General features: G+C 37.4%; 1 protein-coding gene across 1 annotated transcript in view; it reads right to left on the reverse strand.

Annotated features, from left to right (window-relative positions):
• Positions 1-24,791, reverse strand: part of DMXL2 (Dmx like 2) — a 170,428-nt gene that overhangs the window by 115,243 nt on the left and 30,394 nt on the right. The window contains exons 2-6 of the mRNA XM_007468711.1: positions 20,102-20,227; positions 17,227-17,298; positions 12,735-12,813; positions 11,770-11,905; positions 11,033-11,099 (exon numbers count right to left, since the gene is read on the reverse strand). Coding sequence (XP_007468773.1) covers positions 11,033-11,099; positions 11,770-11,905; positions 12,735-12,813; positions 17,227-17,298; positions 20,102-20,227 — 480 coding nt within the window. The remainder of the gene's footprint in view (positions 1-11,032; positions 11,100-11,769; positions 11,906-12,734; positions 12,814-17,226; positions 17,299-20,101; positions 20,228-24,791) is intronic.

Consider the following 24,791-nt stretch of genomic DNA (forward strand, 5'->3'; position numbering starts at 1 on the left):
TTTCTCTGCATGTTCCTCTTAATAATAAATACATATTATGTTAAAGAAGTAAAGATATTTCCATATTAAAGGGGGAATAAAGGGCTTCCCTGGTGGCGCAGTGGTTTAGAGTCCACCTGCCGATGCAAGGGACACGGGTTTGTGCCCCGGTCCCGGAAGATCCCACATGCCACGGAGTGGCTGGGCCTGTGAGCCATGGCCACTGAGCCTGCACGTCCGGAGCCTGTGCTCCGCAACGGGAGAGGCCGCGGCAGTGAGAGGCCCGCGTACCGCAAAAAAAAAAAAAAAAAAAAAAAAAAAAAAAGGCGCGGGGGTGGGGGGGGAATAAAGGTCAATAAGCCAATCCTTAAATAACCAAAACACTAAATCTAGGTACAGAGACACGCTCTCAAGAGGAGGAAAAGCTGTAGCCAGCTGCTTCCCTTCCTGCCAAAATCACCCTCCTCAAAAATTCTTCTCACCTTAGCTCTTAAAAAGCCCAGTTTTTTTCTCAAAAGAGTAATCCTCTATTAAAGAAAAATGGTTTTGAAAAAAAAACAAGGTATTTTAAGTTACATTCAAATTTTAAAAAATAGAAATTATAGAAAGTGTTCAGATATAAACTTCATACACATGAACAGTATTTGTTTTTATTGAACAAATATAATGCTTTACAATTTTCAAAAGTTTCACACACACGATTTCATATAATCCCATAATAACCCCCTTTTTAAAATCCCCTACCCCTACATTGCCCTCTCCCACTTCCCTCTCCCCACTGGTAACCACTAGTTTGTTCTCTGTATCTGTGAGTCTGCTTTTTTGTTTTATCCACTAGTTTGTCATATTTTTTAGATTCCACATATAAGTGATATCATACAGTATTTGTGTCTCTGACTTATTTCACTTAGTATAATGCCCTCCAAGTCCACCCATGTTGCTGCAAATGGCAAAATTTCATTCTTTTTTATGGCTGAGTTGTATTTCATTGTGTGTATATACACACACATACCATGGAGGGCCCAAATCAATAAAATCAGAAATGAAAAAGAAGAAGTTATAACTGACACCACAGAAACAAAAAGGATCATAAGAGACTACTACAAGCAAATATACACCAATAAAATGAACAACCTAGAAGAAATGGACAAATTCTTAGAAAGGTACAAACTCCCAAGACTGAACCAGGAAGAAATAGAAAATATGAACAGGTCAATTACCAGTAATGAAATTGAATCAGTAATTTTAAAACTCCCAATAAACAAAAGTCCAGGACCAGATGGCTTCACTGGTGAATTCTACCAAACATTTAGAGAAGACTTAACACCTATGCTTAATGAAACTATTCCAAAACACTGCAGAGCAAGGAATACTGCTGAACTCATTCTATGAGGCCGGCATCACCCTGATACAAAAAACAGACAAAGATATCACAAAAAAAGAAAATTACAGGCCATTAACACTGACGAACATAGATGCAAAAATCCTCAACAGGGCTTCCCTGGTGGCGCAGTTGTTGAGAGTCCGCCTGCCGATGCAAGGGACACGGGTTCGTGACCTGGTCTGGGAAGATCCCACATGCCGCGGAGCGGCTGGGCCCGTGAGCCATGGCCGCTGAGCCTGCGCATCCGGAGCCTGTGCTCCGCAACGGGAGAGATCACAACAGTGAGAGAGGCCCACGTACCGAAAAAAAAAAAAAAAAAAATCCTAAAATATTAGCAAACCAAATCCAACAACACATTAAAAGGATCATACACTATGATCAGGTGGGATTTATCCCAGGGATGCAAGGGTTTTTCAATATCTGCAGATCAATGTGATATACCACATTAATAAATTGAAGAATAAAAACCATATGATCATCTCAATAGATGCAGAAAAAGCTTCTGACAAAATTCAACACCCATCTATGATAAAAACTCTCCAGAAAGTAGGCATAGTGGGAACCTACCTCAACATAATAAAGGTCATATATGACAAGCCCACAGCTAACATCATACTCAACAGTGAAAAGCTGAAAGCATTTCCTCTAAGATCAGGAACAAGACAAGGATGTCTACTCTCACCACTTTTATTCAACATAGTTTTGGAAGCCCGAGCCACAGCAATCCATGAAGAAAAAGAAAGAAAAGGAATACAAATTGGAAAGGAAGAAGTAAAACTGTCACTGTTTGCAGACATGATACTATTCATAGAAAATCCTAAAGACACTACCAGAAAACTACTAGGGCTCGTCAGTGAATTCAGTAAAGTTGCTGGATACAAAATTAATATACAGGACTTCCCTGGTGGTGCAGTGGTTAAGAATCCACCTGCCAATGCAGGGGACACAGGCTCGAGCCCTGGTCTGGGAAAATCTTACATGCGGTGGAGCAACTAAGCCCATGCGCCACAACTACTGAGCCTGCACTCTAGAGCCCGCAAGCCACAACTACTGAGCCCGTGTGCCGCACCTACTGAAGCCCGTGTGCCTAGAGCCCGTGCTCTGCAACAGGAGAAGCCACCGCAATGAGAAGCCCGAGCACGGCAACAAAGAGTAGCCCCGGCTCGCCGCAAATGGAGAAAGCCCACACACAGCAACAAAAACCCAATGCAGCCAAAAATAAATACATAAATAAATAAATTTATTTTTTTTAAAAAATAGATCTTACCATCAAAAGTACTCAATGAACTATAATATTAAAAATCCAGAAGGTAATTGGATTTGAATCCCCAAACACCTGAGCTGAAATTCTGTCATGTGTAGCAGAGGCGCTGGAAAATGCCTTCTAGTGGTAGATCACAGTCACCATCTGTTTCATCAAGTCAAACAAACTTGGCTTTATTAACAGCAGCAGAACAGATTGAAGAGGAGAGGAAGCCAACATTAGAAAGTTAGTTTCTGTTCTTTTTATTAAGAGCATCTTAATTAGATGTGGTTATCTTCTCAAAAAAGTGAAGAAATAAGTTTTTAAAATCCACGACATAATTTATTAACCCCCAAAGGCATTCTTTTTTTTTCAATTAATTTTTATTGGAGTATAGTTGATTTACAATGTTGTGTTAGTTTCTGCTGTACAGCAAAGTGACTCAGTTATCCACTCTTTTCCAGATTCTATTCCCATATAAGTCATTACAGAGTATTGAGTAGAGTTCCCTGTGCTATACAGTACGTTCTTATTAGTTATCTATTTTATATATAGTAGGATATATATATATATACTTGTGCTATAAAGTAGGTTCTTATTAGTTATCTATTTTATATATGTCAATCTCAAAGGCATTCTTATCTTTCCCTCATAAATGTGAAACACTTAGCTCTTAGGAGAATTGAACATTAAAAGCTTAAGGGGGGGCTTCTCTGGTGGCGCAGTGGTTGAGAGTCCGCCTGCCGATGCAGGGGACACGGGTTCGTGCCCCGGTCCGGGAAGATCCCACATACCGCTGAGCGGCTGGGCCCGTTAGCCGTGGCCGCTGAGCCTGCGCGTTCGGAGCCTGTGCTCCGCAACGGGAGAGGCCACAACAGTGAGAGGCCCGCGTACAGCAAAAAAAAAAAAAAAAAAAAAAAAAAAAAAAAGCTTAAGGGAACATGACTAATACAGTGAAAAAACATACTCAATAATCAATTGCTAAGGCTGTGTGCAATGAAAATTCAGAGAAAAAATGTATTAGGCATTATGGAGTGCAAAAACAGAATCGCCTTTGAGGAGCTTAAAATCTAGTTGCTCCATTTAAGAGGACATACTTTTAGTCTTTTTACATATTTTTGTCTGAAGCACAAAAGTATCTTTCAGATTCATTAGGGAGTTCAAATAATCAGAAGATGTTTAGACAGTGAATAAAGATCATCTTTCATGGCTCATTAATAGTTTTTAAAGCAACAAGTGACCCTGTCAAACGACCATATATCCTAAAATAGTCTCAAAGTTTAGCCAGCTGTAACACACAGCAGAGGCAAACGTCACACACTGGGTGAGCAAAAGGAGATAATCAGAAACATTAAGAATGTATGAGGGAAACAACTACAAGCCCTGTCATTCAGCTACAAAAAAATAAATTCTGCCAACAACCTGAGTGAGCTTAGAAAAGGGTTTTGCCCTAGTCAAGTCTCCAGGTCAGAATTCATCCCAGCTGACACCTTTATTGCAGCCAAAAGTGCCCTGATCACGGCACCCAGCTAAGCTATGTCCGGACACCAAACCCACGGAAGCTGAGAAAATAAATGTGTGGTCTTAAGTTGCTAAGTTTGTGGCAATTCGTTATGCAATAACAGAAAACAAATACAAACTCCTAGTGATAGTGTTACAAGTAAAATTAAGGCAGGCAAAGGGAATAGAAAGTACAGTCGTAGGTGAGATGCAATTTAAAGGGGTGCTTAGGCAGAGCCTCACTGAGAGTGACATTTAAGAAGTTAAGGGGAAAAGCCACGCAGGTCTCTGGGGGAAGGATTTTTCTGGGTGAAAAGGATAACAATTGCAATAGAAAATGAGGAGAAAAACTTGGAGACAGCAGCTATGAGCAACCCTTTCGAGGTGTTATAAGGAGGGCACAGAATTAACAGAAACTGAGAGAGAAGGTCAAGAGATGGTTTTTGTTATTGTTGTTGTTCGTTCGTTTTAGAATGGGCAAGATTATAGCACATTCGGTTTGCTGTGCTGTATTAGCTCAGGCTGCCATAACAAAATACTATAGACTGGGCGGCTTGAACAACAGAAATTAATTTTCTCACAATTCTGGAGGCCAGAAGTCTTAAGATCAGAGTGTCAGCATGGTCAGGCTCTGGTGAGACCACTCTTCCTGGCTTTTTGACAGCAACCTTCTTACTGTGTCTTCATGTGGTAGAGAGAGAACAAGCTCTCTGGTATCTCTTCTTATAAGGGTACTGTTCCTATCATGAGGGCCACCCTCATGACTTTATCTAACCTTAACCTCCAAAAGGTCCCATATCCAAAGATCATCACTTTGGGGGGTTAGGGCTTCAGCATATGAATGGGGAGGGGGGGACAAACATTCAGTCCATAACATATGTTAATGTGACGCCCCAATGGAGAAGGGAAAACTAATTGAGAAGAGAGGAGAGCACTGCAATACTGAGGTCCCTGAGTAAGCAAGGACAAACGTAATCTAGTTTACAAGTGGAAGAACTCACCTTGTATAAAAGCAGACCATTCATCCATGGCAACACAAGGGAAGGCAGAACATACATGCACAGATGTAGGGAGATGAACAGATACAGCTAGGTGGTGGGAGTTTATCAAAGTTCTCTTCTGATTACATCTATTTTCTCAGGTAAGAATCCATAGTACACAAATGCTGAAGTGGGAGCATGGACTGTCATATGGGACTGTACCAACATCCAGTGGCACAGAGCTTCAGCTTAAAATACAGTAGCTACATAGAGACAACACATGGTGTTCACGCAAGGTGATAAGTCAGATCAGAGGTGCCTGCATAACACCATAAAAAACAAAGAAAGAAAAAGACCCCTAAGGACTATCGCTAAATGAAAGGATGAAATCAAGAAAAAAACACTCTCTGTAAAGGAATATGGTAAGGAAGGGTTCATCTGCACCTGAACCCTGAGCGAAGGAAAAAGTCTCTGCTGGGCATCTGTAACGACAAAACAGGCCTCATGAGACCCAAGCGCACACTGTGGCACAACTTCCAAGCTGAGAATTTAGTATAAACTGTGTGTGCCCCCAGGTGCCTGGCAGAAACTATATAAACCTTTCCTAGAAGAATGCATACTCAACCCAGGCCTCAAAGCATCCCTACGAATGCATTTGCAATAAATATTTTCTCACTGAAACACAAAGCCAGCTGATTTTGGTGCTGTGAAATCTAAAACATCTGGGTTAAAATCCCAGCTCCACCTTCTGACTATCTCCATATTCTCAGGGAAGTTCTTAAACTGCAGTTTCCCCTTCTGTAAAACAGTTGCCCCATAGGCTTTTGAAGGCACAGTTTCTGGTAAGTAACTGTCAACAGCTACCAGTCGCTATCGTAACAGTATCAGTATTTATTAGTCTAAAATTACTCATAAGTTTTAATTAATAATGCAAAATAAAAGTTGTCACCGCCAATAAAATACTTCTGCACCATCCACCACCACCCCAAAACAACTGAGCCTGACTCTAATCCATACTCTGGACAACCCATGAATCAAAAAGTGAATCACACTGAAAATTAGAAAAATTTATATTTAGAATAATAATAAAAATAATACACATCAAAAGTTATGGAATTAAAAAAAACTTATGGGATAAAGCTAAGCTTAAAGGGAAATCTATAGTGTTAAATGTATACATTAAAAACAAAAAAGGCTGAGAAAAACAAAAAAGGCTGAACATCTAAAAAAGTTTGAGAAAAACTGTTAAGTGTGCAATAGCATTACGTCTTTAAAAATGTACATACCTTAATATTTTAAAATACTTTATTACTAAAAATGCTAACCATCATCTGACAACACAGGGTTGAAACAAACCTTCACTGTGTTAAAAGACACATTATCTGCAAAGCACAAAAAAGCAAAGCACAATAAAACCAGGTATACCTGTACAAAAAAGGAAAAATTATTTGCCAAGCCTCACTTTAATACAGAGATCTCATAAATCCTAAATAAAATATTAGCAAAGCAAATCCAGCAAGGACAATACATTACAATCAAGTTGAGATTATTCCAGTAACACAAGATTTATTTAACACTTGAAAATAAGTCCAACATATTTCATCTTATTAAATAAGAAAATAATGATAATATCATTAGATGCAGAAAAAGTATTTGCTAAGATTCAACATCATTTGTGATTTAAAAAAGAAAAATCCTAGCAATCTACAAATAAGAAGGAAACTTCCTTTATCTGAAAAACAGTATCTATAGTAAACACCTACAGTAAATTTCACACTTAATGGCGACACAGTGAAAGGCATCTTTTTGATACCGAGAACAAGGAAAAGATACCTAGTCTCACCACCTTTACTCAACACTATACTGGAGGTCCTAGATAATGCAGAAAAAAAGAAGACACAAAACACTTAAGAGTTAGAAAAGATGAAATAAAACTGCCATTATTCATAAATAATAGAATTATGCACACAGAAAATTCAAAAGGACCTACAGAGGACTTGTTAGAATTAATGAGTTTATTAAGATAGCTAGGTATAAACCCAATATACAAAAATTAATTGCATTTCTATATACCAGTAATAATTATAAAATGATACCATTCATATCATTTTCGACATCAAAAATATCAAATACCTAGGCATGAATCTAACAAAAGATATTTAGGACCTCTAGAAAAAAATTATAAAACCTTACTGAGAGAAGTAAAAAGATCTAAATTAAAGACTATATCATGTTCATAGATGAGAAGACTCAACTGTAAAGACGTCAATTCTCCCAAAAATCTATAGAGTCAATGAAATATCAATCAAAATCACAAGAGGGGCTTCCCTGGTGGCGCAGTGCTTGAGAGTCCGCCTGCCGATGCAGGAGACGCGGGTTCGTGCCCCGTTTCGGGAAGATCCCACATGCCGCGGAGCGGCTGGGCCCGTGAGCCATGGCCACTGAGCCTGCGCGTCCGGAGCCTGTGCTCCGCAAATGGGAGAGGCCACAACAGTGAGAGGCCCGCATAACGCAAGAAAAAAAAAAAAAAAAAATCACAAGAGGTTTTCTGTTTGTTTTATAAAATTTATTATGCTCATCCTAAAATTTATATGGAAATACAAAGGGCCAAAAATAGATAGGATAATCTTAAAGAAGGAAAACAGGATGAGAAGACTTGCTCTACCAGATATCAAGACAGTTTAAAAGCTATAGCAACGAAGGTGACATTACTACAAGGAAAGACCAATGGACTAGAGAAAAGAATCCAGAAACAGAGCCACACTAGTATGGACATTTGATTTTGACAAAGGTGGCAATAAAGAGCAATGGAGAAACAAGAGGCTTTTCAACAAATTGTGCTGGACAACTGGATATCCATGCAGAAAAAGTGAAACCTGACCTCTTCCTCAAACCATACCTAAAAACTATTCCATGTAGGTTTTAGATCTAAATGTGGAAGACAAAAAATTAAATGTCCAGATTTTAGACCAGAGGTTCTGAGGTCTTCTGACCCAAGGCACCTGCAGATAGAATTCAAGATATAAAAAATATTTCTGATACCTCAACTGTATCCTCTCATGCCTTAGTATTTTAGTGAGCCAGTTCCAGTTGACAGCAGCCACATATCTTTGCCTGAGTTTTCCAGGAATTTTTTGTAAGTGCTGAGAATTAATGCTCTGCTCTCACCAGCCTTCAACCCATGTGTGTATGTGTGATGTGTCTGAAGAACAAGTGTGAGGAACATAATGTTGTGAGGACCACTAACTCCCAGAGTTAGCCAGAGATTTAATCTTGTTAATCACCTGCATGATAATACACTCTTTTTTAAGCACCTTCACTTCCCTGCCTCAAATCCAGTATATTTTTTTGTGAGCATTGCCCATATTAATTACTTGAACTCGAATGCTTGTCTGGGGGTCTGCTTCTTGAGAAACCAAGAAAACCAAGACCCAGAGTTACAATGAACTTGAGTAGGGGAAAAAAATTACTTCTCTATTTTTGTAACTGCTAATTGAAGGAAATGCTAAATTTCAGTTATGAATATAAACATACCAAAATGATGTTAGCAGTACTTGTGACTTTGTCTCTAACAGAAATCACAGCTGCTGCAGATACCTCCAAATATTTTTTACACTCCTCACTACATTGAAACCGTTATTTATTAGTTTACTGCTAAACCGCACATGATTGCAGTCTTTCTGTCTATAATGTTATACAGTCTTCCTGTCTATAATGTCATCAACTATTGAGTAACTACCTACCTCTGTGCCAAGTAATTGTTCAACCACAAAACAGTTGAGTGTTCTACAACTAAAGATTAACTCAAAAAGCCTTGGGTGAATTCTGATGTTCTCGGAAAACCTATCCTTGCCTTGTAAAGTATAATATGGAAATTTTGATTCATACACAACAACTAAATACAATTAAACTTTAACCTGTGATTTTTTAATGTAATCTTTTCTTACTGAATACATTAACTAAGAAGTACATAATTGATATCGTCACAAATTAATTTTTTAATATCTTGAAGGTATATTTCAATAACTATACGGTATCATTTTTATAAGTTCAAAACTATTCAAAAATAAAAATTATATTCTTTGGGAATTTACACCTGTGAAACTATTTTTTTTTAAAAGCAATGAAATCAAACATAAAATTCAGGATTCCGGTTGCATAGGTGGGAGGGGAATGAGGAGATGCAAGAGGAAAATAGTAACCCATTAGTTTTATGTCCTTTGTCTCAACTGGGTAGCAGGTACATACATGTGCATTTGTTTAATTATTACTGTATATATAAGTTTTATATATATTCATTTTATACTTAGGAAATATTATGTATTTAAAAAGGAGCATTCATAGAATCAGAAAAAAATTCTTGAAAATCAAAAATGTGATAGCAGGAAAAAATTATTTCTGAGTTAAAGCTGAACACCCCACCCAAAATTTAAACAAGACAAAAAACAAAAAAAAATCAAGAGGGGGGAAAAAAACAAGAAAATTAGAGGATCAGTATAGAAGGATCCACATCTGAGTAAGGGGAGATTCAGAAAGAGAGAAAAGAGAACACGAAAGGAAGGAAATAACACAAAAGGAATAATATAAAATAATGCCCCTGAACTGAAGGACATGAGTTTTCAGACTGAATAGGCGCATCAGACTGCCTGCACAAAAAACGTCTTTATTCCTTAGAGATACATACTAAAATATTTATAGATGACTGACTCATACCAGGATATATTGAAATTTTAGAACACTGGGATAAGGGGAACATTCTTAAAACCTCTAAAAGCTAGAGCTGGGAGAGCATGGTCATAATGGCACTATACCTGTCAAATAGCAACACTGGAAGCTGGAAGGCAACAGAAGCATGATTTTTAAAATTCTGAAGGAAAACTAGTTCCAACCCAATGCTATGCCCAATCAAATAATGCATAACAAAGAAGAAAGAACTGTTCAGACTTGCAAGGCCTCAATAATGTTTTTTTCCCATTCATCTTTTCTCAGGAACCTACTGGAGGATATCTCCATCAAAACAAGGAAAGAAGATGATAAATGATGTGAAGTAACAGGGAATTTAACAAAGGAGATGGGCAAAGAGAATCTCCTGAGGTTGGTAAAAGAAAATCCTGATACGAGAGCTCTACTATTTTAGACTCAGAGAACAACTAAGCCAGATTGGAGCAAAGAGAACAGACATTTCCAGGATACCTCCTGCGTGGGATTATACTGAGAGACGATCCAAAGAATGTCAGAGGTGTGGGGGATGAATTAGTATATAGAAAACGAAGCAAACAGTAAAACAAAGTAATTACTAACGCCAAAGTAATTATTCCATGAAAAATCTTTTACACACTCTTAATAATGTGAATAATAAATAGTGATTTTCCCAAATATTATGAGATGCTTATATCAGAAAGACAGGAGGAAGGGAAGTGAATATGTGTATATGCTAAGTGGAGATGAGGTTGGGACATCAGCTAGAGAACTAAAGTCTCAGCCTCCATAGTAGCAAGGCCAGAAATTATACATAAAACCAAAAGGAAAAGAAATAAAAAAATTTTTAAATCGGAGCATAATCAAGTTACTAAAGAATATGTAAAGAAATACTAAACTATGCAATTTTATGAATCACTGCCTCTAGGACACAGGAATTAAGAGTTAGAAGAAGGGAGTGCATCTTTTCATTGTAAATCTACTATAATATTTTACTTTTCAAATTATGTACATATGCTATTTTTTAAACCTAAAAATTAATTTTAAAAACCATAAATTTTCACGAGGGTCAAATAAGAATAAAAATAATAGCCATTATTTCCCAAATGCCAACTACCTATGGGAAACATAGCAGATCTTTTACAAAAACTATCACTATTCCTCAGGCCATCTTTGTAATGTAGAATTATCCTAATTTTACAGAGGAAAAAACTGAAAATGAGAATGAACATTTGTTTGGTCCTTTACCTTTCCAGCAGTAGCAAAATATTCACCATCAGGGGACCACTCCATCAAATGTACAGATACTGAGGTTCTAAAAAAACAAAATTGAACAGTTAGCATTTTAAAAATCTGGAACACTATATATATAAATGGTCAAAATTTTAAAAAATATTTTAAAAATTAAAAAAAAAAGATTTTCATAACATTATCAAAACAAGAGTGTTTTCACCTCTCTAAAAATAAATCTAAATATTTCACCTCCCTAAAAATACAAATTAATTCATTAAAGTTAATCCAAAGCTCACTCTGAGGAGCCAAAAAAGAATGCAATTAACATGCGTAAATGATATCGCAACCTACATGCCCCACCAACACCCTAATGTAACATTTTGAAAACAGCTCATCATCTTCCCTGGCTAGTTGGATCCCTTCACATACTCCATAATGTTAATGGATCCCTTCACATAATCCTTCCACCTGAAAGAGGGTCTCACAACTTTCACATCTTCCCTCTCTCCCTATCCCCTATATCTCACGCATTAATGAATAATTCCTACATATCAACCTTCTCAACACAAGTCCTGAGGTTATTAACTATGAAAATACTTTCATCCTTTTTTAAAACAATCAATTGTAGCACAGATTAAAGGATGATGTTATAATGGATTTTGGTTAGAAAAAGTCTATTTTTCTAGGCTTCTAAGAACATATCTCAGGAAGCATTTTTTTAATTAATGAACATAACAGAGTTAGACACTAACTTGCACTGCCAGATGCACTTCCAATCATTTAAAACAGGAGGAATTTTATTATCGATTTCTTCCTCCTCTTCCAGAATGTCACCCCCTGGAGGAGCCCACAACTGAATAGAATCAGTTGCTGTCAACAATCTGTTATCTGAAAATTAAAGAATGTTCAGATGAATAAGCAAGGATTATCTAGAGAAATAAACGCACATGTGGGCTTCTGCTTAGGTCTATAAACTATTCTGTGAAAAATAAGCAATACTGTCTGAAAAACACTTGTGGAGTATATCCATTTAAAAGTTAGAATCCACTGACAAGAAAACTTGAGGGAAATTTGAGAACAAAAAAGAAAAGCCTCCTGACAAAGAGCTATTGTCTATCAGGTAAAACTTTAAAAAAAAAAAAAAAAAAACAGAAGTAGAATAACAAAACAAACCCCAACACAGAATATCCAACACAGAATATATCCAACACAGAATATTCTCAGGATATAAGACATAACTAAGGATTAATGAAATTTGTTTTTCTACATGGCCTATTAAAATTACCCTCACTAGTTGTGAATGTAAAAAGGGACAACAGCCATTATCATTAAAAGTTTCTAAACTTTCAATATTAAAGACAGTAATTTCCCGAAATACAAATAACAAAGTGAGATAGGGTTTTTCTGATCTTGTTTTATTTCTGATTTTATTTCTTAATAAACACAGTAAGAGTAAAGTGCAGCACATTAATTAATGAAAGAAATCATCATTGTTTCTTGGAACAAAACATTCAAAAGTAGCGGGGGAAAGCACAGAACAGTAAATTAAGCATTGTACAAAGCAGTGTATATGAAAAAGAAAAAAGTATACTCATTCACTAGCAAAAAGCGAATACTACTGATCATTTTCTTATTATGGGAGACTATATCACATTGTAATCATACACTTAAAACAAATATTAACTTTTCATAATTTCTAAAGATAATTGCTAAATACCTTGAGGGTCCCATGCTAAATTGTATGTCACGGAACTCAAAAAAAACTGCCCAGTTTTAAGCCACTGACACTTGAGTTGCTGAAACATAGAGAGAGAAAGAAAAAAGAGAAAGATATGCTTTCAAAGTAATATCCACAAGCACTACCATATTATCATTTTCTTCAACTGAAGACTATGATCTGAAACAAAGATGTAAATATTTCACTATTATTTTCAAAATACTGTTTTTAAAATAATTTCCAATGATTCTGCTTACTATTCTACAATAGCAGGCTGTTTGCCACGTCCAAACAAAGCATGTCTCCCAGGCTTCCTTCCATGTCTATAAACACAATCTTTTTTTTTTTTTTTTTGGCTGCACGGGGTCTTCATTGCGGCATGCGGGATCTTCAATGAGGCATGTAAGCTTCTTAGTTGTGGCATGCAAACTCTTAGTTGCGGCATGCATGCAGGATCTAGTTCCCCGAGGAGGGATGGAACCCAAGCCCCCTGCACTGGGAGCACAGAGTCTTCCCCACTGGACCACCAGGGGAGTCCCCTATAAACACATTCTTATTCTTAGGGTATCCCTCCCTCTCTTTTCCACCTACAAACTCCTATGGTTACATCAGGATCTAGCTAAATCATCACCTCTGCAGTGAAGCCTCTTCTGACATCCTGGCAGCACTCAGAGCACCTTTTACTTACATTCTACCATTATAACACTGGTCACACTGAATTATTTGTTTATATATCTGACTCTCCTATTAAACTGCAACTCTTCAAGGGCAGGAATTATGTCACAATGAGCTTTGTGTATTCAGTGTTGTAATGACTGGTACACAGATGCTCAATAAATGTTTATAAAAACAAAGTAAACGCACATTAGAAAGACGAACAAATTAACACAATCCTATGGAGTCAATGTCTAAAATAAAACTACATATACCTTCCAAAAAGCCAACAAATTTGAACCACATAATATATAAAACCCACAAACCTGACCTATATTTGAATAATTTCCATTCTATTTTCTTACTGTTTCCATTCTAAAGTGTAGAAAGATTTAAAATTTAAAAGTCGCAGCTTTCCCGTGAAATACAGTAAGTAAAAAAGTTTAGATATCTCTTTTCAGTAGACAAACATAAAATGTCCTTTTGTAGGCTTCCCTGGTGGCTCAGTGGTTGAGAGTCCGCCTGCCGATGCAGGGGACACGGGTTCGTGCCCTGGTCCGGGAAGATCCCACATGCCGCAGAGTGACTAGGCCCGTGAGCCATGGCCGCTGAGCCTGCGCGTCCGGAGCCTGTGCTCCGCAACGGGAGAGGCCACAACAGTGAGAGGCCCGTGTACCGCCCAAAAAAAAAAAAAAAAAAAAAGTCCTTTTGTGAAAGCATAGTGCAATATAAAGCTATGTCAAGGCTTTTTATAAGCAAGTTATACATTAATTGCTTGGCAAATAATAATTTAATAAATGGCAATGCCCTCTCTTATTATAATACTTTAAAAATATTTCACAATAAAATAATTTATTCAAGTTTCATGACTATCTTGAGGTGGAATTTTCAAATACAACTACCAAACCTGAATTTCAGTATCCAAAAGTAATTTTATATTTATTAATCAGGGAAAAAGTTATTTTTTAAACCCTATCACTGCTGACCCAACAACAGTCACAACAGTATTTTAAATACTGCTCAACAGAACTATTTACAGTAATAATAAAATCATTCCTAAAACTAGAGCTATCCCTAACATTCTTTCCATTAGTGCTTCTCAGAGTGTAATCTGTGGACCAATTACACTGCAGAAATTTGGGGAGTGAGGTCTGGAATCTGATTTTTTTTTCCATTTTTTTTAATTTAATTTTTATTTTATATTGGAGTATAGTTATTTACAATGCTGTGTTAGTTTCCGGTGTACAACAAAGTGAATCAGTTATACATACACATACATCTATTCTTTTTCAGATTTTTTCCCCATATACGTTATTACAGAGTATTGAGTAGAGTTCCCTGGGCTATGTAGTAGGTCCTTGTTGATTATCTACTTTATATATAGTGGCGTGTATATGTTAATCCCAAACTCCTCATTTATCCCTCCCACACCGCCCCCCCGCACCTTTCCCCTTTGGTAATCATAAGTTTGTTTGCAAAGTCTGTAAATCTGTTTCTGTTTTGTAAATAAGTTCACTTATATCATTTATTTATGGAATCTGATTTTTTTTCTATAAATTTATTTATTTTATTTATTTAGTTTTGGCTGCATTGGGTCTTCATTACTGCACATAGGCTTTCTCTATTTGTGGCGAGTTGGGGCTACTCTTCGTTGCGGTGTGAGGGCTTCTCATTGAGGTGGCTGCTCTTGTTGCGCAGCATGGGCTCCAGGCACGCAGGCTTCAGTAGTTGTGGCTCGTGGGCTCTAGATCACAGCCTCGGTAGTTGTGGCGCACAGCCTCTAGAGCACAGGCTCAGTAGTTGTGGCGCACGGGGCTTAGTTGCTCTGCGGCATGTGGGATCTTCCCGGATCAAGGCTCGAACCCATGTCCCCTGCATTGTCAGGCAGATTCTTAACCACTGTGCCTCCAGGTAAGACCCTGAATTTTTAAATATGTACTCTCGATGACTCTTAAGTACTGTGAAAAAAATTTTTTTTTGCGGTACGCGGGCCTCTCACTGTTGTGGCCTCTCCCATTGCGGAGCACAGGCTCTGGACGCGCAGGCTCAGCGGCCATGGCTCACAGGCCCAGCCGCTCCACAGCATGTGGGATCTTCCCGGACCGGGGCACGAACCCGTGTCCCCTGCATCGGCAGGCGGACTCTCAACCACTGCGCCACCAGGGAAGCCCAGTACTCTGAAAATTTAATATGCATTTCATAATATTATCATAGGGAAGAGACTATGATATAATTTGTACTTCTGGGGGGAAATGTAAAAAAAATATTCATATACATACATGTAATGAAAAATATCAAAACCACTTATTTACTGCAATTAAGAATACAATTTTTTTTTAATTACTGGTAAATATGTCAAGAGGTGAAATCTTGGAGTTCAGATTTCACACTGGCAGTTTTAACTATTTGTGAGTGATGGTGGAGTTCTAATGCATGTAGTAATTTTAAAATTAAAAAATTTTTCTAACCATATTGGATTTTCTGAATATTAAGTAAGACAAAATATAATTCAGCACCCAGTGCGTTTACCTAAGCTCCTAACTCTTTCATTCAAATATTTAGAAGTACCTGTTATGTTCCAGATACTGTTCTAAGTACTTGAGATGCATCAATGAACAAAAGAAACAAAGCTCCCTACCCTCATGGAGCTTACATTCTAAATAGTAATCTATAAATAAATAAACAAGATAAGTGCTCTATTGAAAAAGGTTTAAAAATAGAAGGATAGGCAGGTTAGAAGGAAAGTGGGAGAACCAAGTGGCAATTTTTAAAAGGGTGTTCAAGGGACTTCCCTGGTGGTCCAGAGGTAAAGAATCCGCCTTCCAATGCAGGCGACGCAGATTTGATCCCTGGACGGGGAACTAACATCCCACATGCCTCAGGGCAACTTAACCCGCCTGCCCCAAAGAGAGAGCCAGCGTGCCGAAACCTACAGAGCCTGCCCGCGCACCCCAACTGGAGAGAGAAAACTCGTACACCACAACTAGAGAGAAGCCCTCATGCCACAAATACAGAGAAACCTGAGCAGACCGCACACCATAACAAAAAGATCCCGCATGCCTCAACAAAGATCCCGTGTGCCGCAACTAAGACCCGACACAGCCAAAAAAAAAAATTAAGGAAAATAATTATTTTTTTAAAAAAAGGGAAGGGTGGTCAAGGCACATCTCATTGAGAAGGTATTACTAAGCAAAAACTTAAAGGATCTGTAGGAACTGGCCCTGGAGCTATCTAGAGAAAGAAGGACATTCCAGACAAAAGAACAACCAATGCAAAGGCTCAAAGATGAGAGGGTAACTATCCAAAGAACAGTGAAAATGTCAGTGTGGCTGGAGTGACCAGAGAGGACAAGAATAGTAGATGAGCTCTGAGAGGTAATAAATGGGTGCAGGTGTGGGGGAAAGGCGGGGGTGGAGGAAGAAGGGCTGTAGTCCATTCTAAGGCTTTTTGGCTTTAAATGTGAGAGACGTATGGAGCCATTAGAGTTTTTAGCAGAGAAGTGTCATGATCTACTCTGCTGAGAACAGAGAAAGGGCAAGGGGATAGATATTAGACAGGAGACTTGTCTAGTAATCTAGATAAGAAACAACAGGAGTTCACCTGGGGTAGGTCCCAATTAACAAGGCAAATCTCAATAAGCAATATTCTAGGAAACTGATTTTCTAAAAGGCCTAGGGATATATTCCTAGTGAATGTAAAAGATCTTACCATAAAGCACCAGACAAACTTCACACTGATATTCCAGACCACCTTCAGCACCAGCTCCTAAGGAGCTCTTTATTGCTGTCAACTGGATTCCAAACTCAATTATAAAACTTTTCTACCATTTAATACTTACACAATTTCTCTTATGAGAATTTATGCCCAAGGGCTCAAAAATACAAACAGCATTACCATATGAAGCTGCAACCTAAAAAAGAATGAACAAAGCATTAATATTTAAGGAAAAGAGAAAATAAAGGTAACTTCCTTTTCACAATAATATATAAACTATTTACATACAATCCCAATACAGTATTTATGGTTTATTCCCTTCCATAAATATAACCGGAAAAGTACTGGACTTAAGAATCTCTTCCCTTATCAAAAATTCAGCAGGCTTTATTTTCCACATCAAATACAAGGTTGACCTATTCAAAGAAATCATCCTTTCCTATAAAACTTTCATTTTTAAATACAGAAATAACTTTTATTAACGAAGACACATTTCAATGGTACATCTGTCAGAAATTTTACAATCCAGTGAAAATAATATAAAAACCATGAGAAGTAGAAAAAGACATCAAAGAGCAACAGGTTTTAAAAATATATCAAATAAAATGCCATTAACTATACCATCAAACAAAAAATACCAATTGGGAACACCATGTAGAAGGAGGAATAGAGAAAATGGACTAAGGAGAAACCAGAGAGACATCCACTGCAACTGGAGGAGAAACAGCTGATATAGACATCTCTAGTGGACTTAAGCTAGGAGTTTGGGGGCCAAGAGGACTTTGCTCCACGTCACATACCTGATGAGAAGAAACATAAATTCCTCTGTTCCTAGGAGCTTACCAGAGCCTGTTTTCCAATAATTCCTTGAAAGCCAGTTCCCAGTTTATCTTCCTCTTGGCAAGAGGGAAACAACTACAGGGAACACACCAAAAACCATCTCTTCTCACACCTCTAGGTCTATGGGTTAACCTATAAAGCTAACTTAGGTATACATGTTTTTAAGGCAAGCCGAAAAGGTCTACTGTGATTTCAGGGCACTCTAATGCAAAAGAAGTGATTTTATTTATTTATTTATTTATTTATTTATTTATTTATTTATTTTTAGTATCTATAGTCACTCAGAGCGTATGTATTTATTTATTTATTTTTAAATATTTATTTATTTATTTTAGCTGTGCCAGGTCTTAGTTGCACCACACAGGATCTTCGTTGAGGCATATTTAGTTGCAGCATGCAGGATCCTTAGTTACAGTATGTGGACTTCTTAGTTGCGGCACACATGTGATGTGGGATCTAGTTCCCCAAACAGGGATCAAACCCAGAACCCCTACACTGGGAACGCGGAGTCTTACCCATTGGACCATCAGGGAAGTCCCCAAAAAAGTGATTTTAATTGTTATTTAATATCTAACTTTCTTTCCAAGAAAAAGCTGTACTCCACAATGGTAGGGGGAGAGCTACTTAAAATGCCTGGCCACGGTAACACTTAGGTAAAAAGTGTTATAAATGATCACATTCAACATGTCAATGAATGAATGAACGAATGATTATAACTGGTTAATACAAAGTCATAAATTCGAAAGTAATCATCACAAGGACTGGGGATAAATGAAATAAAAGAAGATGGCAATAAAAGACAATGAATCAGAGATGTCACAATTTGGGCTTCTTTACCTTCAACCAGGTTAGAAAAAGTAAAAACATGGTTATGAAAACCAAGGGCTTCTACATTTAAAAAAAAATGAAAACAAAAACAAAAATTTTGCTCCCAGAGTATCTGTTTATTGTGATCATCACCAGCACATAAATAATTTTTTTAAATGCATCTCTGACAACTATCGTAACAACTATAAGCAGGTTTAAAGCTACCATGCTTGGAATAGGGAGATGAGCAATGAAAAATTAATGAGAGAAATCTGACACTCTGAGTGTTTTCTAAAGAGTAAGCAATACTTAGGGAGAACGACTGGGGAAAAAATTCAGAAAAGCAAGAAACAAGCATCAGAAAACACCAGAAAATTCAGTGTTTCAATACTATGTCAATTTTATCATTGGATTGTCATATAGTGGCACATTTACCCAAATATTAAAGCTTAATACAAACAGCAGGGTAGGACAGTAGAAATGATATAATATCACAATTTATTATTTGGCATAAATTTGCATGATTACTATATATTACCATGAATATTCCGATTTAACATATCCTTGATAAAATTTATTATTACTTAGTAAAGAACAATTTTTAGAACACTAAAACTGTTTAAATTATTACAATTATTACAGGAAAAATATCATTCCTATATTCCCATAGAAACGTTTAACTCTGCTACACAACATTGGCCTTAATGAATTGCTAGAATATACAGCAAATATGCTATATTTACTTTACATATAATCAAAATTTGATGTATATTATGTGTGAAATTTGGGGGGAGAGGAACATATGATGAAACTTGAATTATTTTAAAATAAATCCTCTGTTTAAAGTCTGAGTGAATGAACTTTAACATTCTTCAAACAACAAATAAAGTTTCATTAACAGAAACTTTACAAAGCATCAGTTACATGACAAATATTATATTAGATGCTAACAACTTGCTACATTTCTTGATAAAAATTTGATGTTATTATAATTTGGGAGAGATAAGGTATGCTAGATATAGAAGATAAAAGTTTACTTCCTTGCTACTGGCTTAATAGCTGCTAGAACTATCAACTGGCAGAATATTAGTACACACAGGAATATGAAGCCTACAAATCTTTTAAGACAGTATATACAGGTAGAACAATTAATTATCACTTATCAGCTTAATGGCTCTTTAAAATTTGTACATAACCTATCATTTTACCCACTCCTATTAACATCCATCTAAGCAAGGTATAATACATAATTAGAAATTGTGGGCAAGCCTTATATAAAAGCATAAGAATACTCTCTGAGATTGTTAAATACATTAAAAGATGACATTTAATAAAGTAAATAAATCCCTTACTCTTCCATGTTGGTTAGAACACTCCACACAGCTGACTTGGATGTTTCCATGCTTAGCACCAGGAATGATCTGCACACATTCAAAGTCATTTGCCAAAATAACAATATCACAGCCCGATCCATATGCCTAAAAAGAAAAGTTTTACATTATGTAAGATATGTAATTTGTGAATTATTTTAGTTTATCTTAGTTTTTGCTGCTATTGCAAAGGATACTGTGACACATTTTACAAAAATAGTTAATGTAAGAATATTAAAAATGTCAATTTCCAAATCAGAACATTAAAAGTCACACCAAAAACATGGGGTGATGACACACCATGCATTATCATTCAACAACTGCTACTAACAGGAAAAGGGTTCTTCCAGGTCTTAAACACTATAGCCTCCATCCCTCATAAATCTTTTGGTTTAGAATTTCTCTCTGAAGCTCATCTCAGTAAACCCTAAAGAATAAAACCTCCATCTGAAAGTAATGAGGTATTGAAGGCTGCAATTGCATTCCCAGGGTTCAAACCAGGCTGGAGGAAGATCAAGATAGAAATCAGATGCATTTTCCAACACAATTCCACATGGCTTAAAGAGCTAGTTAAATAGACATGAACCCCTGAGGCAGAATTACATGCACTAAGGCAAACACTAAACAAACTCAACTGCCGAAGTGAATCCATGATGAAGCCAGCCTGCCTGCCCCCTCCCCTCAACCTTACCGGCAGGAGAGAAACACAGAGAGACAGAGAGAGAGGACACCAATCGAAAGTAGTTAGACACACACACACACACACACGCTAAACAAAATAAAAAATAAACTGATTTATATAAAATGTGACAAGTATTTGGTCTGGAAAATAAAATAAAACACAAAGTCAAGTTCCTGGAAAATTCCCTTGTTCAAAAGAACAATAATGAGCAAAACTGCATATTTCTTCCTATTGCCACACTTCTTGGTGTATGCTATTCCTGTTTTGCAACTTTGTGAATTTTATGATGACATAAGGGCCAGAGGGTGGGGACATTTTTCTTTTTCTTCCAAACTCAACTTATGATTAAATATTTAAAACAACCTAACAATGTAATTCTCAAATGAAAATGCCCCATAAAGAGAAACATAAAGTTTATGAGGTGGTATTTTTTTCCCACTATTTCTACAGCCTTAAGCAATATGGTCATGTCCTACAAAATACAGATATCCAGTAGCCAGGGCTGACATGTGATGACAGCTAAGCCAGTGAGGTCCACATACGGCTGGTAATGAAAGAGGGAACTGAAGATAAAGACCAGAGAGGAAGACAGACACTACTTCTACTGATCACTGAAACTTCCAGGGTTGCCAAAGTCCTGCTTTAACTACTATAAACTATCTTCAACTCATGTGTTTGCATATACCAGAAAGTTCCCCAAATGAAAAACAAAGATGGAATTTTAAACAAAGGAACTATGGGGGAAAAAATCACTCCCAGGAGGAAATAACCACTTATACTCTCATACACAAAGCAGATTTGCTATGCTATGCATTCAAGAAAGGTAAACTGAATGGGAATCCTGAGTATAGGTAGAAGAAATGTTTGTGTCACTATGCTACCCTTTACACTTATATTATAACAAAAATAATCTTACCCTTAAACATTTCACAATTTCCAAAGTACTTTATAGCATTATCTCAGCAAAGCAGATTGATGGTAAGAGCAAAACTTTACCTAGTTTGGAATCACCACACGCAGGGTTTTCAGTGTTGGTTCTGCAGTACTACAGGATCTTAAGCAAGTTACTTAAGCTCTCTGAGCATTTCCTTGTGGTAGAATGGAAGAAATAATACTTATTTCTTAGGATAGAAAATCTTTCCATAGTGCTTAGCACACGTCACTCATTAAAGACACAAAACAGTGCATGATGTCCCAAGTCTGGGCTAGCAACTGGGAATACAAAAACACAAGATGTGGTCCCAGTGAGTCTATTGGGGAGACAACCAAGTCAATCACCAATCACAACTAAATGACAAACTGCCGTGACAGAGAGAGATATCTGTAAGTTACCAGCAAAGACAAAAGGTACACAATGAATGTTAAATTGGGACTTCCCTGGTGACGCAGTGGTTAAGAATCCGCCCGCCTATGCAGGGGACACGGGTTCGAGGCCTGGTCCAGGAAGATCCCACATGCCGCGGGGCAACTAAGCCCGTGCACCACAACTACTGAGCCTGCGTTCTAGAGCCCACGAGCCACAACTACTGAGCTCATGCACTGCAACTACTGAAGCACATGTGCTGCAACTACTGAAGCCCATGCGCCTAGAGCCCGTGCTCTGCAACAAGAGAAGCCACCGCAATGAGAAGCCCGTGCACCGGAACCAAGAGTAGCCCCCGCTCGCCGTAACTAGAGAAAGCCCGCGCGCAGCGATGAAGACCCAAAGCAGCAAATAAATAAATAAATAAATAAACATTAAATCACTCCCCCTTTCATCTTTGCAACAAACCTGAGAGGAAGAGAGTATCATTATCATTATATAAAGAAAGATTCAAGTTCATTTATTTGCCCAAGATTATACAGTTAGTAAATGGAAAATGTTCAAACTCAGGTCCTTACAATTCTTATGTTCTTTTCCCCTACATTACATGTCAAAGAGACATAAAATATTTCAGATAAGTATTAGCACACTTGCTTCTCTAAAGATGGGCCATCCCCAGCAACAGCTGCTCTAGACATAGGCTCTTACTGCTCAGTCACTGAAGAGGATTTTTACTCCTCCCTAGATAGCCATAATTGCCTGACCTTTGCCAGAAGACATGTACCATGCTCCTTAGAAGTAGAGAATCTTGCCATTTTTCTGAAATGCAATAGTTCTCAAACCTGGCTGCATCAAAATCACCTAGGGAACTTGTTAAAAATACAAATTGAGTGGTCCCACCCCAGACTTACTAAATCAGAATTGTCATGGATAAAAGAATTTGGCAATATCTATCAAAATTTTAAATACAATATACCCTTTGATTGACAAGTCCCTATTTTACTATAAGCATACTAGCAAAGCTTGCCAAAATATATAGAGAAGGATATTCACTGCCTCATTATTTTAAGCAGCAAAAACTGAAAATAATCATACCAACTATCAGTAGGGAAGTGGTTAAATAAGTTACTGAATATCCATCAAGTAGAATACTATGCAGTTACCAAAAGTTTAGAGACCACTGGTCTAAAATGGTCTCAAATCCCTTATCAAACTAGTAATTACCATCGTAACAGAACAATCATGTGTGGCACTAGCGTCCTGTGGAACACTAGGCAATACCTACTCTTTTATATAATATTCATGGTCATGGCTACAATGGAACCCCGTAAACTACTGCACACAAAGAGCTGGAAAAGTACAGAAGTTGAATATTATTATTCTTCACGTTTCTCTAAAGAGTCTAAAATACACATAACCCCAAGTGTGCAAGAACAGGAGACTCATAATCAGTCAGTACTGAATCACACGCATTCTATAACTGAAGGCGCATAAGATTTTAATGATTTATATACATGTGTGTTTGTTTGTCTGGTTCCTACTACACTGAGAGGTCCATCAGAGCAAGGACCATGTTCTTGTTTACCACTGTAGTCCTAGCACCCAGCATGTGCACAGCCCTCAACAGATACAGATATCTGTATAACAAATAAATGATTCAAAATCTTCCTAATTCCTGGCTTGTCTGTGTACCTGGAAACTTGGTCAAAGAACATGGGTTTCAGACAGTTGATATAAGCTAATAATTTGGCCAAGTTTATGATGGTAGCTATACAAGGAAATAGAAAGATATTTTGGCTTATTTTCCACTCTAAGAGCATCATGGATTTAGAAGACCAGAAGAGAATCTATCAAAGCCTTCCTTAATAATTTACCATTTATTGAATACCTTCTATGATCAGGCAGTCTGCTAGGGTCTTTACGAATATCATATCTTCACAGGCCCCCTTGTAAAGGTGGAGAAACTGAGGTCCAGAAAGGATAAGTAACTCGCCCAAGTTCACAGAGTGAGGATTCATTTGCTTCATAGTAAAGCTCCTGCTCTTTCCATTGCATCACCCCAACTCCACTAAGATGCCTTATAAGCACTAAAAGGCCCATGTTCATACTTGTAATCCCAAGTATAATTTCCCACAGCATCTAGCTCAGAGTAAAGACCAGCAGCTGAGAAGGTTTATACAAAATCTATAATTACTCAAGAGATTTCCACTCTTTCAATTTTAGGTCAAAAGCAATTTGTTTCATTCCTCTTTTTCAGAATTCAGTTTTCCCAGAGGAAAAATTTATAGTGCAGAAGGAAAAGCAGGCGCTCACTGAGACTACAAGCAAATACTAAAATGACCCCAGAGAGTACAGGATATGGGCTTCTTTGTACTAGATAAATAAATATCTCTGACTCGGCTGAGTATAAACTAACTATTCCACATGTGGTAGAGAGGCTACAGGATCACTACAGGGAAGCAGGAAAAAGGGCACTAAGCCCTTTCTGGAACAAATGGAATCCCTTAACCAAGTTCTTCCCTTGGGTTCCTGGGAGAACCACCCCTATGCCATAGCACCATACACCAGTGTCCTGCCCTAATAACAGTACTGATGTATATAAAATATTTCTCAAAGCCAAGGATATGGTATTGGCCCAAATGCAAGGTTCTTTTTCTAAGAATCTTAGAAAAACATCCTTTCCTTCT

This window comes from Lipotes vexillifer, unplaced genomic scaffold (genome assembly GCF_000442215.2).
Source record: "Lipotes vexillifer unplaced genomic scaffold, Lipotes_vexillifer_v1.1 scaffold268, whole genome shotgun sequence".
NCBI classification, from domain to species: domain Eukaryota; kingdom Metazoa; phylum Chordata; class Mammalia; order Artiodactyla; family Lipotidae; genus Lipotes; species Lipotes vexillifer.